Source organism: Blennius ocellaris (genome assembly GCF_963422515.1).
Source record: "Blennius ocellaris genome assembly, chromosome: 13".
Taxonomy (NCBI): Eukaryota; Metazoa; Chordata; class Actinopteri; order Blenniiformes; family Blenniidae; genus Blennius; species Blennius ocellaris.
This window is the reverse complement of record NC_137662.1, coordinates 22,051,949-22,070,958: the sequence shown is the minus strand read 5'-3', so window position 1 is coordinate 22,070,958 and position 19,010 is coordinate 22,051,949. Positions and strand designations below refer to the sequence as shown.

The following is a 19,010-nucleotide window of genomic DNA, read 5'->3' as shown; positions in this document are numbered from 1 at the left end:
TGTTTTGTTTTTCATAATGTAAAGAAAACAAATCAGATCACAGTGAAAAAAGTTATCGAGGAGTAAAACCTGTGAAATGGCAGATTTTTGTAAGTTTCTTCTTCATGTTCTCCCTTGGGACCCCACCCCCCCCCTCACCCTCCCCCCCCAGGTTTCCTCCCCACACTTTATCCATTTAAAGTGTGAAATCGCGGCTCCACGCCAGCTCCCCTCATCCTCACTTTGACTAATTCCTCTTCCTCTTTTCTTGAAAATGAACAAACTGCTTGTATCTGCCTCTCTTTCCTTGAGACCACCTCCCCCCCCCCCCGCCCCCCGGCCCCCCCCCCAGTGCCCTTCATGCATGTTATCTCGTGTTGCCATCCCTCCAGGCACCGGCCGCTGAGGTGAACCTGTGACCCCCCCCAGAGAAGGTGGCAGGGGGGTGGTGGAAGGCGACCCACGGGGGTGGGGGGTGGGGGTGGGTAGATGGGCGTGGAGGGGCAGCTGCAGACCCCCCCACCCCGTGCTAAGCTTGCTACAGGGACCACAGCCAGCATTCACATTCAAATTCTATCAGGCAGAAGGAGCATGGAGGCGATAGATGGAGGGATGGAGGGATAGAAAAAGAGGAAGAAGAAAAGGGGGGGGGGTGAAAACACGGTGAGGGCTGAGCGCTCGCGAGAGGTGAAAAGTTTAACAAGCAAAGCTGTTCCTCCTGATCGCAGGCTGCCTAATCAGCTTCATGGTGGCTGGCTAAATCGGCTCTTCAACCCGACCCTCCACCCCTCCGCCCCTCCGCCCCCCCACAATCTTCTCTTTTTATTTATTTTTTTACCCCCCCCCCATTTTTCCAAGGTGCAAGTCATTTATTTTATTGCCACTTTTGCACCAGCTTCTGCCTCCCTCGCTCCTGCTCTCATTTGTACTCTCCATTTCTCTGCTTCCTAGTTTTTGTCGACTGGAAGAGAAAAAAGTGAACAAGGTGGAAACAGGAGGAGGAGGAGGAGGAGGAGGAGGAGGAGGAGGAGGAGGAGGAGGAGGAGGAGGAGGGGTGCTCTGAGACAAGGGAGGGATGGATGACCCGGATGTCTGGGGTCTCTCTCTGCAGGATTAGGAAACAGAGAACGAGGGGATTGGGTTGGGGGGGGTGGGGGGGGGTACGGAGAGATGAGTAAAAGGAAAGGATAGAAGGACAGGCTTGAATAATAGAGAAGTGGGTCGTGATGGAGGAAATGGGAAGATAGAGGCGAGCCGAGGGAGGGAGAGCGGAGAAGGGCGAAGGCAGATATGTCAGGGAAGGACGGGGGGGGGGGGGGGGGGAGAAGCCATGAAGAAGAGTGTGAGTGTGAGGGCGCAGTGGGGATACTTTTTATGCATGTGAGGGAGATGGGTGTGGGATGGGGGTGTGGGATGGGGGGTGGGAGGGGATGGGGGTGGGAGGGGGGATGGGGGTGGGAGGGGGGGGGTGTACACATGTGTACACGCCCTCGCTCCGATGTGTGTGCATGTGTGTCTGTGAGAAATTAAAATTCATGACTCTCTCTTCACAACCATTTGAGTAACAAGATTAAGATGGCGGGTTAGAAAATAGTGCCGCATTATCAGGCTGCTTGCAGTCCCTCCAGCTGCTTGCCTCTCTATTCCACAACAGTGGGGATAAGAGGATAACGCGCTGGCCCTGTCTGCCCGTCCCAGCGCATGCCTCACACACACACAGACACACACACACACACTTACACACACACACACACACACACACTTTTTAAGACACACTCCTGCTGCACATTGGGGCCTGCCTGCTGTCTTCAGTCGCTCGTGTGTGTGTGTGTGTGTGTGTGTGTGTGTGTGTGTGTGTGTGTGTGTGTGTGTGTGTGTGTGTGTTGTGTGTGTGTGTGTGTGTGTGTGTGTGTGTGTGTGTGTGTGTGTGTGTGTGTGTTGTGTGTGTAAAACTGCAGCGGAGCAAGCCAGAGGTCTGCAGAAGATTCGTAAAGAAAGGCTGAAATCTCTCTCTCTCTCGCTCTCTCTCTCTCTCTCTCTCTCTCTCTCTCTCTCGCCCTCTCTCTCTCTCTCTCTCCACACACACAAACACATGCAAAGCAAACACCACGGCTCGCAATGTATTCCAAACAAAAACAAATCTGACACGTGTCAAACTGGAGCGCAGAGGAGAGCCAGAATATTCTGCTGCCACTGGGAGTACACGGTGAAAAGCAGCAGGGCCAGATGCGAGAGCTTTTGAGAAGAAAAAAAAAAAGAAGAAGGAAGAAGAAGAAAGAAAATCTCAAAAATGGAAGAAAACACATGAATTGTTGTTATTGCATGATACTGTGGAGTTTATTGCAATGCTGACATTAGAGGAAGTATTATTTGATAGCTCTCAGTGAGATGACCTGATGCTGTGGCGGTTTATAAACAGACCAAGTGAAGGTGTCTTCACAATAAATAACAATATATTTCAATTTAAGCAAAAAAAAAAAAACTGGTGATAATTTCAGATTTCACACTGTTGACACCTGCCACTGTACGACAAGCATGTGCACCACCAACCATAACATTATCACCACTTCCTCAGTATTGTGCAGCTCCAGCTTCAGCTGTGGTCGTTCCTGACTCTGAACTCTAGTAGAAATCTTATACAACACGTGGAGCTCAGTATATTCTATGCTGGTTATGAATGTTGGGTAAATATGAAACTTTTCATGTTCTTTACTTTGCGTTTTTAATCGCTTTCTCAATCATTTGAATAAATGAGTTATTTTTAATGTATTTAACTTTAGTAGTGTGTTTAATCTCATTTGTAAATACACCTATTTAAAATTGTCCATGGTTATAAGTCAGACGGGCTCCTTCCTGTGCAGAGTTTGCACTTTTCCCCCACTGTGCTTACAGTCTGTAGGTTTTTCTCTGGTCTTCGTCTCACAGTCCAAAAACATGTTTGATGGTAATTGGAGACTCTATGTTGCAACACAACTGCAAAAGTGTGTGTGTGTGTGTGTGTGTGTAATGCCGTCTTCACCCGTAGTCAGCAAGGATTGACTTCGACCCTGTGAGACCATAAGTTGAATAAAATGGTCTAGAAGAGGGATGTTTGTTGTAAAAGTAGGTAAATATGCGATTTGTGGGATCGATCCGTCCGATAAGATCCTGAGCCACCCAATTACCACCGGACCTGCAGGTTATTTTATTCTCTGCATCTTGCATTCAGCCGTTGTTTAAAATTGCACTGATATTTCCGAAAACTACACATAATCCTCGAGAGCAAAACATCTTCAAATCGCCAAGAAAAAAAAGGAAACACAAAATTTTTTTATTTAAAACTTCTCTTTGCGCTTTCGTTGGCTTCTGTTGTTTTAAATGAGATAATACGGATTAAAGGTTAAGATCCATAGCAGAGATGAACTGTAAATTAAAAGAATCTACTCAAACACATTAAAGATGAGTTAATTTAGCTGAAATTGTCAGCATGTTTTACTTGTTTTACTTGTTTTTTTTTTCTCGGAATACATACAGGGGGCTTATGGTGGAGACGTTTTTGATTTATTTAAGCCACAGTGAAAGAAAATCCATACTGTGTGGTCCGCTGACGGTTCTGATGTGCATTTTTCTTCCTCTGTGATCCGCCGGCTGCAAGCAAATCTCGACCAAGAAAGCTAATCTGTAGTGCAAATGAGTAGCAGCTGCTCATTTGGATGTGTGCAAGTGTGTACGTGTGTGTGCGCGCACACACAGAGGTAGTGTATGTTTCGCAGTGATATCATCATGTGGGGTGTGTGTGTGTGTTTGTGTGTAATGTCTCGCCAATATGCTGTCTGAGTGATGTCTGGTCTGTGTGGGATTGTGATATGGCTTGTTTCTTAGCTGTGCTCACAGTGTGTGGTGTGTGATGTGAGGGTGTGTATGTGAGGGTGTGTGTGTGCAGCTGACTGACCGCTGTAGAAACACACACACATACGCACGTACACACACACACACACATACATACAAAACCACACCGGGGTTGTTCAGAGTGTTCATCAGAAGATAAGCAGAGGAGACTTAATCACCTTCAGATGTGAGGGGGGCACTTCAACTTGTCCTGATATCCACACACACCACCTGACCCCAGTGTGTGTGTGTGTGTGTGTGTGTGTGTGTGTGTGTGTGTGTGTGTGTGTGTGTGTGTGTGTGTGTGTGTGTGTGTCAGGAGTGAGTCGAACAGTTTGACACTCCCCTTGAATTCCAAAGAAAAGAGGGGGGGGGGGGGGGGGGGGGGGGGGCATAATTTCAGGGCGATGCTTTTTTAAAATGTTTTATTGTACATCAATTTTAGTCTGAATTTCACTTTTCGCCGTGAACACTTGCTGTTGTGAAGCAGCTCTCATTACTAAAACAGGTCTGAGTGGCAATTTTGTGCAGCATCTGAGGTGCTGAACCATCAGAATTATTCAGTGACTGTAGTCTGTGGCCTTGAGGCCCAATCAATTCTCCCCACAGCTCCTTTTAAACAAAGTTGTATTTCTTTTCAATTTATGACAATGACAACATCCACTTTAATCCCAATGGTGCTTTTTTTTTCTTTTTTTTTGCTATGCTAACTTTTTCTTTCCCTCTTTTCTATCTCTTTCTTTCATTTCAAGGTTTTACATTGTCCTGCGCTGACTCACTACACCTGATTAGCCATGTTTTTCTTTATAAGTGGCTTTAAAAAAGGTGTTTTCCCTTGTAAATTTTAAACTATTTCGCCTCATATGTTAAGGTCACATTTGGGCCAGGTCTTTCTTTGTGCAGTTTACATGTTCTCTCCATGAAAGCATGGTTTTTTTTGTTTTGTTTTCCAGGTCCTCCGGTTTCCTCCTACAGCCCAGAAACATGCCTGTGAGTTTATCCGGTTATCTGAAATTACTGGTCGGTGTGAATGGAGTGTGCGCGTTTTATTTTAATACACAACATTTTGGGTTTTTTTTCTGTGTTTTTGCATGCTGTCCCAAGATCAATTTAAACATTTAAACATTTAAAAGACAATTAATATGTCAATGCACAAGGTCTAAACAGATTGACTACAAGACATGAATGCAGATTTAATCTCAAAGAGGAGAAACAGCTGGAAGAAATATATTTTATAAATTCATTCGTCTTCTGTGTCGGAGGAGGATTCTCCTCGTCCGGGAGCTGGAGCCTGGACACGTTGGACACGTTGCTCGTCCATCACACGGAAATCACACCCAACAAACGTTCACACATGCAATCAAACTCAAACCCGGCGTAGAGTCACCAATCTAGCCAACAAAACCTTCCTGGGAAACAAATGAACAAACATACAGCAAACACCGACACAGGAAGGCTTCGAATGCGGCGTTTTGAGGAGACAGTGCGAACCACTTCATCACAACGCAGCCGATAACAATAGGAATGTAAAATATTGAAAGAATACATGTTTCAGATGGTCAAAGACGAGACTGCACGGCGGTGCGGTGGTTCGCTCTCTGGACTCATAGTGAAAGCCTTTCCTCATGTGTGAGTTTTCTCTGGGGTTTATTTAAATCCCGATTTTCAAAAACATGCATTTATCACACTGCCGGTCTGAGTCAAGCTCCTGCTGCTACTAGTGCCTCTGACTTATTTCTGGATTTGGCTGTCGACCCTATTATCAACAAACTAGCTTGGTAATGTTGGCAGTGTGAGTTAGTGTTACCAATCAAAACCATTCAATATTGAGCAGTGGAGAGTTTTAACTGTTACCTGTGGCAACTGGTGACGGTTAGAGGATATACAGCTGTTTACCGTCCGCTCTCTTGCGGGTCAGAAACAACTCCTCCACGACCGTAAGTTTGATTTGTAGAATAAACCATCAGTGTGTCTCTGTGAGTCACACACAACCTTCAATGTGCGAGAAGTCCACTCAACCTGTTCAAACCTTTTCCTGCAGGGTGTATAAGTGGTTTTGCACTCGTGCACACGGGCGCCTGCTTAATATGTACCCCGGTCCCAGGTTTGCGATGGTAAAAGACGAGGCCGCTCTGGATTGAGTCGGTTTTCTCTGTCGAGGCGCACCTTGCGCAACACGCGGCGTTGAACGACTCCAGAGCCAGAGGGATTCGGGTGGACAAAGCGCTGGAGACTGTTCACGGGTACGTCGGGGAACGGTGAATTTATAAAAGGAAAAGGTGGAGACGAGGAGCGAGATTTGGCTTGCCGAGGTTCAGGCCACTTTAACAGGCACTTTAATGGCAGGTCTGACCAATTCTCCCGCCGGTGTAGGTGAACGTGCGTGCACCAATTTAGCCCGCGCCGTGCTGTCCTGTTCTTCTGTAACTGTGTGTGTAATGGAGTTAACAGCTGGACACCACTTCTTTTCACATAGCCCACTCGCGTGCTTTTTCGGTAGCGCCTTTTTTTTTTTTTTTTTTCCCTTCTCTCTCCTCCTTTCCTTTCGTTTCTCTCCTTCGTTCTCTCATTTCCACAGTGATAAGTTAAAGCGGCTTGTTTTACCTCTCTGATGTGTCTATCAAACAACAGGCTAATCTGCGAGTCATTACTGAGACAGGGGACAAATAAGTCTGCACATTTCTACGGAGAGAAAGAAACAGCCTTCACTAGGTTTTCACTGAAGTTTTAATGGAATCAGAAGTGTAGATAGTTGTAGAGTGTGGACTTTGTCCGACGTTTAAAACATTAAATTTTCTGTGTTTTTTCCATGCAGTTCCAACTTATATAAAATACTACGCAAATAAATGATAAGCGGTTCCTCCCGTTATTTAAAGCTTATGCAATAAGTAACGCCTTCAGATTGACTGACGGTGTGAATCTGTGTGTCAGTGTCTTTCTGTGTAAGCCATGCAACAGGCTGGAGACCTGTCCAGGTGTACCTTTTCGCCTCTGACGGCTGAGACTGGTTCCAGTCCAACCTGAGCATGGGTAGAGTGGGATTATAGGACACAGAGACATTGGTGAAATTCAAAGCGCTCTTCCGGAACAGGACTGACCTCCCGTGCTCAACATATGTACAGTATACGACAGAAAAAGTGAGGGAGAAATACAAATAAAGCAAATGCTGGATGGCTGAGCCCGAGACAAGGATTGAATCAGTTCAACGACGCTTCAAAGAAATGCAGATGATCAATGAATGAAACTGTTGTGTGAAAAATGTGAAAAATAAAATATGTAAAGCTCCACGACAGTTGTGTTCAATCCTGGTAAGGGACGGCTCCGATCCTGCTGCAGCTCTGTGTCTCCAGTCCATCACAGGGCCACTTTGTCTCGACTCATAAAGATTATATATATTGGACATGTCAGTGTAATCACATATGGTCTTTATGAGATGTGTGATAATTGTTTGAAATGGAGTCTTTGCACAGGGAGTGTGAGGCTGTGGGTAGCGCTCGTGTTTCACAGATCATCTCCAGGTAGAGGATGGTCTCGGGGGGCTTTTTTTGTGTCGAGTTTGCATGTTTGCATTGTTTGAGGTTAAACTGTGAGTCTAAAACTGTCTGTTACTGTCTGTAACTGTATGTTCATGAGAGTGTGTCTGTCCGTTACTCTGCGTTTGGCCTGTGATGGACTGGTGACCTTCCCAGGGTGTAACCGGGGTCAACTGGGATTATGTTCAAACGTGTAAACAAATGTAGACACAAACTGTACCTTGGATAAGTGAGTGGTCTGTGTATTTACACTCTCAGCCTCAAGTCCTCACTAAAGAAAACACACCTTTAACATCAAATCCTACAAAAAACATCACAAACGTGTCGCAATTCTGACGCTCGCCATAGGTATCGGGGATGTTGGACGTGTGTTCAGTGGATTGGAGTGACGCAACTCATATTTCCTACCTTCATGTGAACTTCCCAGACCTGAGCGTCGTACTGCTGGTGTTGAGACACGCAGAGTCCGGCCTGCTGCGCCAACCGACAGAACAGTGGCAGAGTTTCACCGCGGAGTGGAGCGAACACCAGCGCCGTGCCCTGAACGGGAAACAGGACGACGATGAGGCCGGACAAGTGGGAGATTATAGTCCAGAAGACTATCTGTGGGACACTTTGCACATTCTCTCACTTCTCTTTCAACATCCATTTGTTTAGCTTTTGAACACAAAGAGGAGGAAATTCTGCACATGCTGATTTTTTGTATTTTTTTTTGTTTTTTTACCCTGAAGGTACATATTAGATGATAAACTAAACCGAAAGCACAAAGTAAAAGCTAATCCGATCAAACCTGTAAAAACGAACACGCATGCAGGTGTGACTGTGTTCGGTTTATGAGGGATTGTCTGCTTGAAGTGTCGATATCGGCGCGTGTGAGCGAAGGAAGGAAGGCGTGCGTCGGCGCACACGCATCGCAGACGTCCCGGAAAATGCTAAGAGGATTACAGACAGGTTCAAAGTTTCTTTGAAATCCTTCAGCTTTGGTTTTTATTTCATGTTGATCGTGTTATTATTGTTTTAATTAAACGGAGCAAAGAGGAACGCTCGCACAGTCGCGCGCGCACGGCGAGACGCACACAATGGCGTTCACAATGACAACACGCGGGCTGAGACGACACAAAGACAGCGGGCGCAGCAGGACCACTCCGTTTGATAGAGGATTTCTCATCTGGATGTTCGGTAGCATTTCCCCCCTCGAACCCGACTCTCTGACTAAAAAAAAACGCAACAAAAGCAAAACAAACGGACAAAATTCCTGTCGGCACTAATCAGCTGATTAAGGGGATCCGGCCCACCGGATGGGCCACCTTTGTCAGAAACAACAAATTAGTGCCATTAGATGGGAGAATTAATTGCTTTGTTAATTGTTTAATCAGCTTAGCAAATTATTAAATATTTGGCAAAGCTTGTTGTGGCAGCGGCGGTCTGATGGCCGACACTCAAATCATATTAGCCCCGGAATTATCTCCGCTGGATTAAAGGGAGGGAGACACGAAGGCAGACTTAACGCACAGATGTACAACAACGGCCAGATGTCACGTCCCTCATTTTGACAGCGTCGCCACTGGAGTCTCCGAGAGTTTGTTTTTTTGTTTTGTTTTTTTGCTGGTAAGCACTTTTCTGCCACAACTGGGTTTCAAACCTGTGTCAGGCGTTATGGTGAAAGTTCACGGAGTCAATCTAACAACGTCATGGACACACGTTGTATAAAAACGGAACAGGTATTGGTCCCCGGCGACAATACCTGCATTTTAAGAAATTCGGGACATTAAACTAAAATTTGCACAAACGTGTAGAGCAAGAGTCTAAAGATTTTAAGAGTTTAAAGGGAATCAATCGCACGAATTGCGGTCAATAAGTTAAACTAGTTTTCTTATTCACATTCTTGATCCTCCCTGTTTGCCTCCGCCCGCCCTTCCTCCTCACTTCTCCACCTCCTCCTCCTCCTTCCTATCTCCTTCCCTTCTCTGCCATCGTCCCCGCTTTTTAATAAACAGATATTCCCCATACCAGGCTGGCCTCTATACTTAAAATGCACCCCTCTTCCCTCAGATGAATAGAAATCTCAACCCTATCTCTTCCAGCCTTTTGCTTTTTTCTCCCCCATTTGCTTTGGCTGTCGCAGCGTGGGGTCTTATCGGGAGGCCAAAAGGGAGAAGTTGCCTCGGATTTATGATTAAGGGAAGGGAAGGGAAGAGGGAGGCAGAGATCAGAGCAATGCATTGAAGTTGCTTATAATAAGCATTAAAGCATTACATGATATTAATCCTGTCAGACTATTAGTGTGTATAGGGCTTGGGGCAAAGCCTAATTATGATTGAGGAGAGAGGGAGGTGGTTTAGCGGAAAAGGGATAAGCACAGAGATATACAGTAGACACACCGCGGCGAAACGCCGGCGCACACACTTACGTTGGGTCGCAGTAATCTCCTTATGGCATCAACCAGGCTGGCTCTGTACTGGTCGAGAAACAAACTGAGAGGAGAGGGAGAGTCGGGTTAGAATGCGTTTCGTACGATAGCAGCAGCAGATAAAGCGGCAGGCTATTTATTTTTCCTTTGTTTACAAATAAATCCGCCAACAGGAAGGGGAGAAAAACAATTTGCATGAGTAAGATGCTCTTCCTTTTTTATGTTTGCTGCCGAGTTTCTGTGGCCGTTCGCCTCGGAGGCGGGCGAGAGGAATGCAGAGCAGGAGAAAAGCCAACGCGCACAGATAGCATCACCTACAGTAAACACGCTCCGGTGTAGACATGCACACTTTCACTGAGAGGCCGGGATCGATACCAGGAGTGTATGCAAAAAAAAGGCTTGCATAATGATATATGAAAATCGACAGCCCCCTAGAAGAACCACAAATAATTAGTTTAGAGGGAAACACACTTGCTGAATTTTTACGTTTTTGTGGAAGAACTTTTTAGATGTTTCACAAATGCTAAGAATTGTGTTTTTTAATCCTGACATGTCAGAAACGATAAAACTCAAGTATTCTTTGTCTACATTGTTTCAAAAATCTCAGATTATCTTTTTTTTATTGACTTTATTGAATACATGTTTAAAGTTGAAGGTAGAAGAACCTGGCTGAGAACAAAAAATGGAGGAAAAAAACCCCCCCAAAACACCAGAATTTGTTTGCAGGCGACGGCTGAAGTCTCGCTTCTGCTGTAAACCAGCATCTTAAATTGGTCACCTGAGATCCTGCATTCTTTCTCCAGTGTACATGAATCAACATAAAGTTAGATTCTTAGAAATAATTTGGGCCCATGAGCCAGAAACAATAAGTGGGAGGAGCTAAAGACGTGAATTTTAGTTGTTAGACTTCATGAAAACAAAAAAAATCCTTACTTATATTACATAACATTATTGCAAACTGCAGTGGATTTGACACTTAAAGCAGCAGCGGGAATTATTTTTGCTCAGGGGGATTCCTTTTATTACTCAATTTATTTTCATTCTCCAATTTGAAAAGCCTCGAATGACCACACACACACACACGCGCACACACACACACACACACACACACACACACACACACACACACACACACACACACACACACACACACACACACACACACACACACACACACACACGCACACACACACGCACACACACACTGTGAAGTCCAAATCGGCTCTACTCATTCAAAACACCTGTCAATCAACCCACAATCGCAAAATGTAATCAATTACATAAGTAAGTAGTCCACTGACAGTGTGTGTGTGTGTGTGTGTGTGTGTGTGTGTGTGTGTGTGTGTGTGTGTGTGTGTGTACCTATTATCACAGATGACAGTGGGGTAATTTGACTAAAATGCAGCAATACAGTGCAGATTTGACATAATCCTGCACATCCGTCCAACTGGCCGGTGGAGAGGCAATCTGGACGCCACCTTCCAATCACACCGTCTGACCTCTTGACAAAAAAAATCATCCAAAATCCTCTGATCCCAGGAAAAGACAAGCAGCATCTGCATCGCCACTCATAAACACACGCAGATGCCACTGCTGCGTTTGCGCGTTCATCCATTAAAAGTCACACAGTTGGAGAATTTCCGAGGAGCGCGGCTCCGAAGTTGTGAGCGAAACCAGGATGTGCGCTACGCACGTGTAAGTTTATTTTTCTACCACATCCAGGCAGAGGTGTGGAGTTTATTTGACTTGAAAGGTGAGAGGTTTCTGTTTGGTTTATTTTGCCACAGATATCAGTTCACAGGAAAGTGAGTGGCAGGGAAAACAAGGAAGTGAGCTTGCTGGGCGGAGGCGACGGCTGAAACGCAAACGCTCGCACACACACCGAGGCCAACGGGGGGACAGGGGGCCATTCAGAGGCCACGGGGCGAGAGAGAAAAAACAAGCTGCTGCAGGTAATGACAAAGGCTTTACAGAGCTAAATATTTCTGAAAGCGACATTTGTCTTTTAATCTTTTGCTTTGGTGCATTTTAGAGCCACGTCAGTGCCTCAACCAACACCCGACAAAAGCTGTAAAGCACCAACACACTTTAGCTTTATGTTATTTTCCTTCAATTTCAATAAAAGTATATGAACGGTGTTACTTGTTTACTTCATGGCATGTTTTATTTTTCCCCTCCATACGAGCCTAAAACCGGTCAGTTCTCATGTCACTGTGATCAATTTGGACATCTCACAGTCTGCTTCACCCTTTTAACCGGCGTTCACGGTTTCATGGTGTTTGACTATGGCAGTTATAGACTCCCAAATTGAGTGGGCTTCCCCTTTAAGGTCACCTCCAACTCACCCAGACAGTCGGAGGCCTATTGTCTCACGCCGGCCCCTCCTTACCGGGACAGCCCAGTGAACTCCAGTCAATACAGACCAGAGGTCAAAGTGCAAAGCGGGCGTATGTGTGTGTATATGTGTGTGTGAGTGTGAGTGTTTGGGTTTGTGCAAAGAGCGCTGTTGCTATATTTGTCCGCTTCCACACGTATGTGAGGGTATAGGATGTCGTCAAGGCTGCAGGGGTGAGACTGGAAACAAATGACATCATTCAGGCCAGTTTCCCCAAGTTAGGTTTACAATTTTCATGCTTTTAAAACACAACGCATCTGTGCACACGACGAAGAGCGTGCATTTTGATAGGTTTTTGGGTTCTTACTGGTCGGCACCCATGTCTCAACCATGAAAAAAAAAAAAAAATTCTGTCTAATTTAAACCATATAACACATTTTGGAACACAGATATGAATTACTTCAATAAACAGTTTTTTGTTCTATTCTAACATTTTTCTTTTCACAACAGATTTCATATTTCCGTTGCTATTTTGAGGCAATTTACATTATTATCTCTCACCACATGTACTGCCACGTCGAAACGAAGCTACTTGAGAAATAAAGAAATAAAACAACACAATAACAGCATGACAAAGCCGTGAAGTGTAATGTGCTAAATGTGTTAACCTTCACCCTTTTAAAAAGACGGTTGATCCCCAAACTGTTGTCCAGCGCCAAATGCTCTCTAATTCTCATGTTACCAGAGGCAAAGTGTTGCTGCGATAATTTGATCAACTTTATCAACAGCGACGACGCGTTTGCTAAAAGAAAAGAAAGTAGATTAGTATATAAACATTTAACACTTTAGGGTTGCAGCATGAGTCTGACATACAGAACAAAAGTGACATAATGCAGGTCATGAAGACGGAAAGGGCAGAGAAAGAGAGAAAAGTGTATTTACACAAATAAACTCTCTCTCTCTCTCTCTCACACACACACACACACACACACACACACACACACACACACACACACACACACAAACAGGGCTTTATCTCATTGGCCACACATGCACAGCTCTTGGAGAAGACAGACATCCCAACATCCCAGCCAAAGATTCCTCGCCACCCACATGCCCACTGCAGGAATCCCTGTCTTTCTCCGTCTGCCAGACGAACACAAACACAGAAATATGAGGGGGCACACCACATTATTGCAACCAACTGCCACTCCTATGAGTCACTTTTGGTGGGCACGCGATATCTCCCACCGCCATGACATGACCACCAGGTTTGTCCTGGTTTCACGTTGGACAGAAATCCTCGTCGGTGCCTCGTAGACCCACGCGTTAAACAACATTACAGTGGGACTAAATAAGTACAAAGTGAATGATGTTTTTTTTCTGCTTTCAGAATTCTCTTTTGATCACAAGCTTTCCCCTCATCTTTCACAATTTTGTATTTTTATTTTTGTAGCAAGGCCTACTGCCTACACTCTGTACATAGGAACACGGGGAAGGACGAGGGAAGTCGATATGAACAAGGACCGAAAAGAGAAAGAGGGAAGAGAGGCATATAGAGGTGAACCGAAAGAAAAATGAGAGACAGATGAAAGCGGCGGAGGAGTAGACGGATGGCTGGACGGACGGATGGTGACCTGTGGCAGTATTTCTGCCAGCAGCGACACTGATTTGGCCAAATTGCGTACAAACGCTGACTTCAGACCTCTGCTTCCATTATTCTCAGCCGTTGCATGAGGCAGGTCACGGAATCTCATTTGAGTGGTGCGGTCCCATAACTTTGTGGGAAGCGCCGGAACAATGACGGGCTGCGGCAGCGTAGCCGACCGACCGCGCGTGCAGAATATTCAAAGATGGCCGCCGGCAAAACCATCAAACTCTTCACCTTTTCTTGCTGCCCGTCTCTCGTCTCTTCCCAGCGGTGGCGTCCACCGCTGCCGGTAGGAGCTACAATTAATCGGAGTGGAAGTTGCGTTGTTGACCTTTTCGCAGGTGATCATCACAATGACGCGCCCATTAATCGGTCAGCCATCACTCTTTCAACCACCGCCACTGCAATTATCACACAGCCACTCACTCGCGTACACACCGCGCGGGAGAGATAGCAGGGAAAATGTCCGTCCCGCGACATACAGGGGAGACAAATGGAGACAAACCCGACTTGCGGCTTATTCCATTCTCACACTATCTCCATACAAACATGTGCATATATACCGGTCCGCCGTAAAATATCCTCTATTAGCTGTGTGCTCTTTTTCTCTCTCCGGGTGTTGTACCTGACTATTACTTGTAATGACCGTGACATTAAAATAATGATAACGGTGTTTGCTAATGCTGCACTTAGCGCACATGCACACACTGGTGCAGAAAGATACACTCAAGTGCTTTTTTGCCGCAACCAACCGGCTCGTCCATCTGTGTCGGGGAGTGCGTGCACGTGCACGTGACCATGTGAGTAATGTGAAGCGTAAATGCCACCGCTCGCTCACCTGGAAAAGTTTACGGCTCGGAAGAAAGAGCTGATGCCTCCACGCCGGCACTTTGACTCAAGGCTCCTTGGAAATGTGCAATTTTAGTGAAGTGTAGCACGGCCGCACATTTCCGCAGCATTGTAATTGTTTCCACTCTCGCCTCACGATGGAATATTGCCAGTTTTAGGCTGCACATTCTCCCTGTGGGGTGCAACGCCGCCGGAGCGTCGAGAAGCGCTCGTCAGCTTTAGGCCGAACTGTGTTGAGCTTCCCCGAGGAGCCCGAGGGGAGACGCATGAATAAAACTAGAGCGTCACTCGGTAGAGCGCAAACCGTCGCCAAACGCCACATTTGTTTGCGAAACCCAGTTAGCATCGCCGTTAGCGCATATCGGTCTCCATGGCAGCAGACACTGATCTCCTTCGATCTCCACCCCGAAGTGCCTCACCCATCCCCTTTGTATGTTTTTTTTTTTTTTGCAGTTTTTTAGGGGATTTATTCGAAAGCGGTGAGCCGCTAACGTCCCAACATCTAATCGATTGGTGCTTTGGATGATGACAAAACCATCCCTGGAAATTTTATGCAATTCGGGTGAGTGGTTTTTGCGAAAAGTTGTTATAAATGCATACATACAACCCATTTAATAAATAAGTAAATAAAGCTCTTCAGTGGCCTTCACTAATGAAACGAGAAGAAAACAAACTGCTCCTGATTGAGGACAGACGTTCACTTACCTGACACGTTCCCACTACAATAAGAAATGGAAAAACCTCCCGAGATATAACAGATGGACTTTTTTTTTTTTTTTTTTTTGTATTTGATGGGCAAATGTCAAATAAACATGTAAATGCTCCCCAATGATACAGAGTACGACAGTCAGCAAAGGGCAAAACACACAAACACTTTCAAATTCCTGCTATGAAGGAGAGCAAAAAAGAATTTTGTGATTCTTTACGGACAATTCACAATCTTTCATGGATAATTCTTACCTTTCTTCATATTTACTCTTGCATGGCATTGGGCATGGTTTGCCTCTTTTCTCACACTGTACACTTGAGTGATAAAATACTATGTAATTCCTGATTGGTCTCAAGATCTACATTTCAATGAACGATGGGCTAATTGTTATGTTTATGTTGCTCCATTTCTCCATTTCCATCTCCATTTCGACTCCTCCCTCCCTCCACCCTCAACTCTTTCTTTATCTTAGAGAGTCTCCTTCCTTGTCAAGGCGCAATTATTTGCAATTTGCCTAAGTCATCCATTTGCTGGGACACCAAGCATGAAAACGAGGCAATTTGGTGTAAAATGGAGGCAGGCCGGCGCCGGAGCGTATGTATGCGTGTGTGCGTGTGAGCATGTGGACGAGGCAGGGGAAGGTCCAGGGGCCGGTGGGGGGCCGCGTGAGGACTGTCATGCAAAAGTGAAAATTAATGTCATGGACACACATGCAGAGGTAAATCGGTACGCCTCAGTGTGTGGGTGTGTGTGTGTGTGTGTGTGTGTGTGTGTGTGTGTGTGTGTGTGTGTGTGTGTGTGTGTGTGTGTGTGTGTGTGTGTGTGTGTGTGTGTGCTCACCAGTCCGCACACATGATGACATCGAAGTGGCCCTCCAATGCTGAAATGTCCATCTCACAGTCCCACCTCACCACCCTGTAACACACACGTGAAAGAGACAGTCACAGGAGAAACGCCACATTGAGCTAAAGATTTGGACGTGTTTTTATATATATATTATTTTTATTTTTTTCCACTTCTGTTCCACTGACACCTCTCTCTCTCTCTCTCTCTCTCTCTCTCTCTCTCTCTCTCTCTCTCTGTCTCCCTCTCTCTCTCTGACACCCGCTGTTTTTCCGCTTTAGTAGAGACCCAGCGAGAGGGGAGGCATGTCCTCTGTGAGGTAAAGACAGGACGCTTCAGACACTTGACATTTATACCATGTGAACACACACACACACACACACACACACACACACACACACACACACACACACACACACACACACACACACACACACACACACACACACACACACACACACACACACACACACACACACACACACACACACCATCAACTCCCACCGAGAGGTTGTATTTTTTCCCAGGAAATCCTTCCTATACACCTTAACTCTCATTAAAATTGCCTTAAAAAAAAAAGTTAAATATCATTAAGCATGAGAATAACTAGATCATTTGGAGGTACGACAAGTACGAGCGATCACATTTCAAGTCAACACAGTGAAGCCAGAGTCATGTTGTTGCCGTTGTCTGGTTTCCTCTTTGACCACCACGGTTAAAACTTTACTCATGTCTTCCTCAGCTTTCAGTCCCTCATTTTGCAAAGACAGTTAGAAATACGATAAAGTCTTCTGAAGTTTGCGTGGTACGTTCTTGCTTCGCCGTTATCGGGTTCGGCCGCCGCCGCCTGCTTTGAGGGGAGCCGAGCGTTTCTCTCCCGTCTCTTTTTCCACACCATTTTCCATCCCTCTCTTTCACACTGCCAGGCAGATTGGGGGATTATTAATTAGGCATTATTAACACTCAGTAAACAAAACATTAGGCCTCGCTAGAAACACAATCTCAATTCACAGCGGGAGGCCTCTGCACACGCACACACACGCACGCACACACACATGCATGAATGTGCAGACACCATCACACACCGTGCCCCTCCCTAGCCATCCCCTTGTACAATCACATCGTGCCCTTCGCCCTCTCTTGCAGCGCAGAGATGACAGCAGGCATAATCTGAAAAGAAAACAATCAAAGTAATGTAGCCTAATTATACGTTTACTTTTTCACTCCATCTTCCACTCACTTAGTGTGCAGGAGCGAGAGACGGAGCGGAGAGGAGAGGAAGGCGAGCAAAACAGGCAGTCGGTGGAAAAATGCCTTTTTTGAGACAGGCACAACAATTAAGCATGTTTTAGTCTGTCTTTGAGTGTGAAGTGTGACTGTGTGAGTGTGTGTGTGTGTGTGTGTGTGTGTTACTAGAAAGTTCCTTCAATAGTTCCTGGGTGAGGAATCCTTTTCAAACGGGTCCATTTTTCCTTTAATATCCTCCTTGCAACGGTTCACACTCACAGAATTGTATTTTTGCAAAATGAATCTGACACTTGAAAATGAATTTCCTGAAAAGACGACGTTTCATCAAGGTCAAATCTGCACCGTGACTTTATCTGAAGTACGACTTGTGACACCAGATGCTATGCGTCTGAAGTTGGCTCAGTGACTTCACATACGCTCCTTCAAGCGGAGAGTGTCACGCATCAGCTGTCACGTTTCACAATATCCATATCTCCTCCAGGATTTCCATACAGTGAGAAAAATCTGTCATACCTGCGCACTAATAATAGACGAAGAGCACCTAAGACACCGTAAAGCCCCTTTTGTAAATCCCTTTAAAACATATGGCTGCATTAATGCACACAATGGTTTGCACTTTAACCCGGCACATTTTCAGTCCCCAGAAATGTTACAGCAGAAAACAAAAATGGACGCGACGAGAAAGCCGTCTCACCTGGAGGACACGCTCGTCGACCCAAACTTTCCCGCTTGCCTGTTTTTCTCGATGAGCCCTCGGACGTCTGAAGCATAAAAGTCAAGGATTCATGACACAAACACATGATGCAAATGTGGCAAGCTGAAGAAAGCGGGGTTTTGTAGTGGTTGCACAGGAAATGCCGCAACAGAGCAGACTTGCTTCCAAGTATTTCTTAAATGTAGTTTAAAAAAAAACAAAAAACTGTCTGAGCAACATTTGGAATTTTGTAACTGTTTTTGTTGGACTGAGGGGAAAAAAAAATCACTCAGGTAACAAGAAACTTCAAACTGCGGACCATCTCTCTACACCATACCAAGCTTCAGGTTTTTCTCTGTGTAGAATATCATCTTGCAAAAGAGTTGCATCAAGAAACGCGGGGATTAAGATCCACTTAAAGTGAAACCACACATGGAAGACAACCACATGAGGGAAAGCGTGAGTGAGCAGCAGAGATGATCTCCAGGGACAGAAAGCCGGTCTGCTGAAGCAGATCACAGCAGATTTGAGCTGGATCAATGGGGAGGCTTTTAACCACAGATACAAAAACTCACCGTGTCCCCTCATATGCATACACCGCACACACGCACACACGCACACACACAGACACGCACGCACGCACGCACGCACGCACACACGCACACACACACACACACACACACACACACACACACACACACACACACACACACACACAGACAGGGTGATTGATGTCAAGTTGTCTATTAATACACTGGCTTGTGGAGTTGCAAAGCAATTCAATTAGGATTTCCTTGTCTCTAAAGCCTGCAAAGAGCTGAGACAAATCCAATCGACAAAGACAGAGAGAGAGAGAGAGAGAGAGAGAGAGAGAGAGAGAGAGAGAGAGAGA

General features: G+C 45.6%; 1 protein-coding gene across 1 annotated transcript in view; it reads right to left on the bottom strand.

Moving 5' to 3' along the window:
* camkmt (calmodulin-lysine N-methyltransferase) overlaps positions 1 to 19,010 on the bottom strand; it is a gene marked incomplete at its 5' end in the record, with an annotated part of 108,162 nt that overhangs the window by 2,591 nt on the left and 86,561 nt on the right. Inside the window, 4 exons of the mRNA XM_080507200.1 lie at positions 7,788 to 7,919; positions 9,790 to 9,853; positions 16,174 to 16,248; positions 18,119 to 18,185. Coding sequence (XP_080363326.1) covers positions 7,788 to 7,919; positions 9,790 to 9,853; positions 16,174 to 16,248; positions 18,119 to 18,185 — 338 coding nt within the window. The remainder of the gene's footprint in view (positions 1 to 7,787; positions 7,920 to 9,789; positions 9,854 to 16,173; positions 16,249 to 18,118; positions 18,186 to 19,010) is intronic.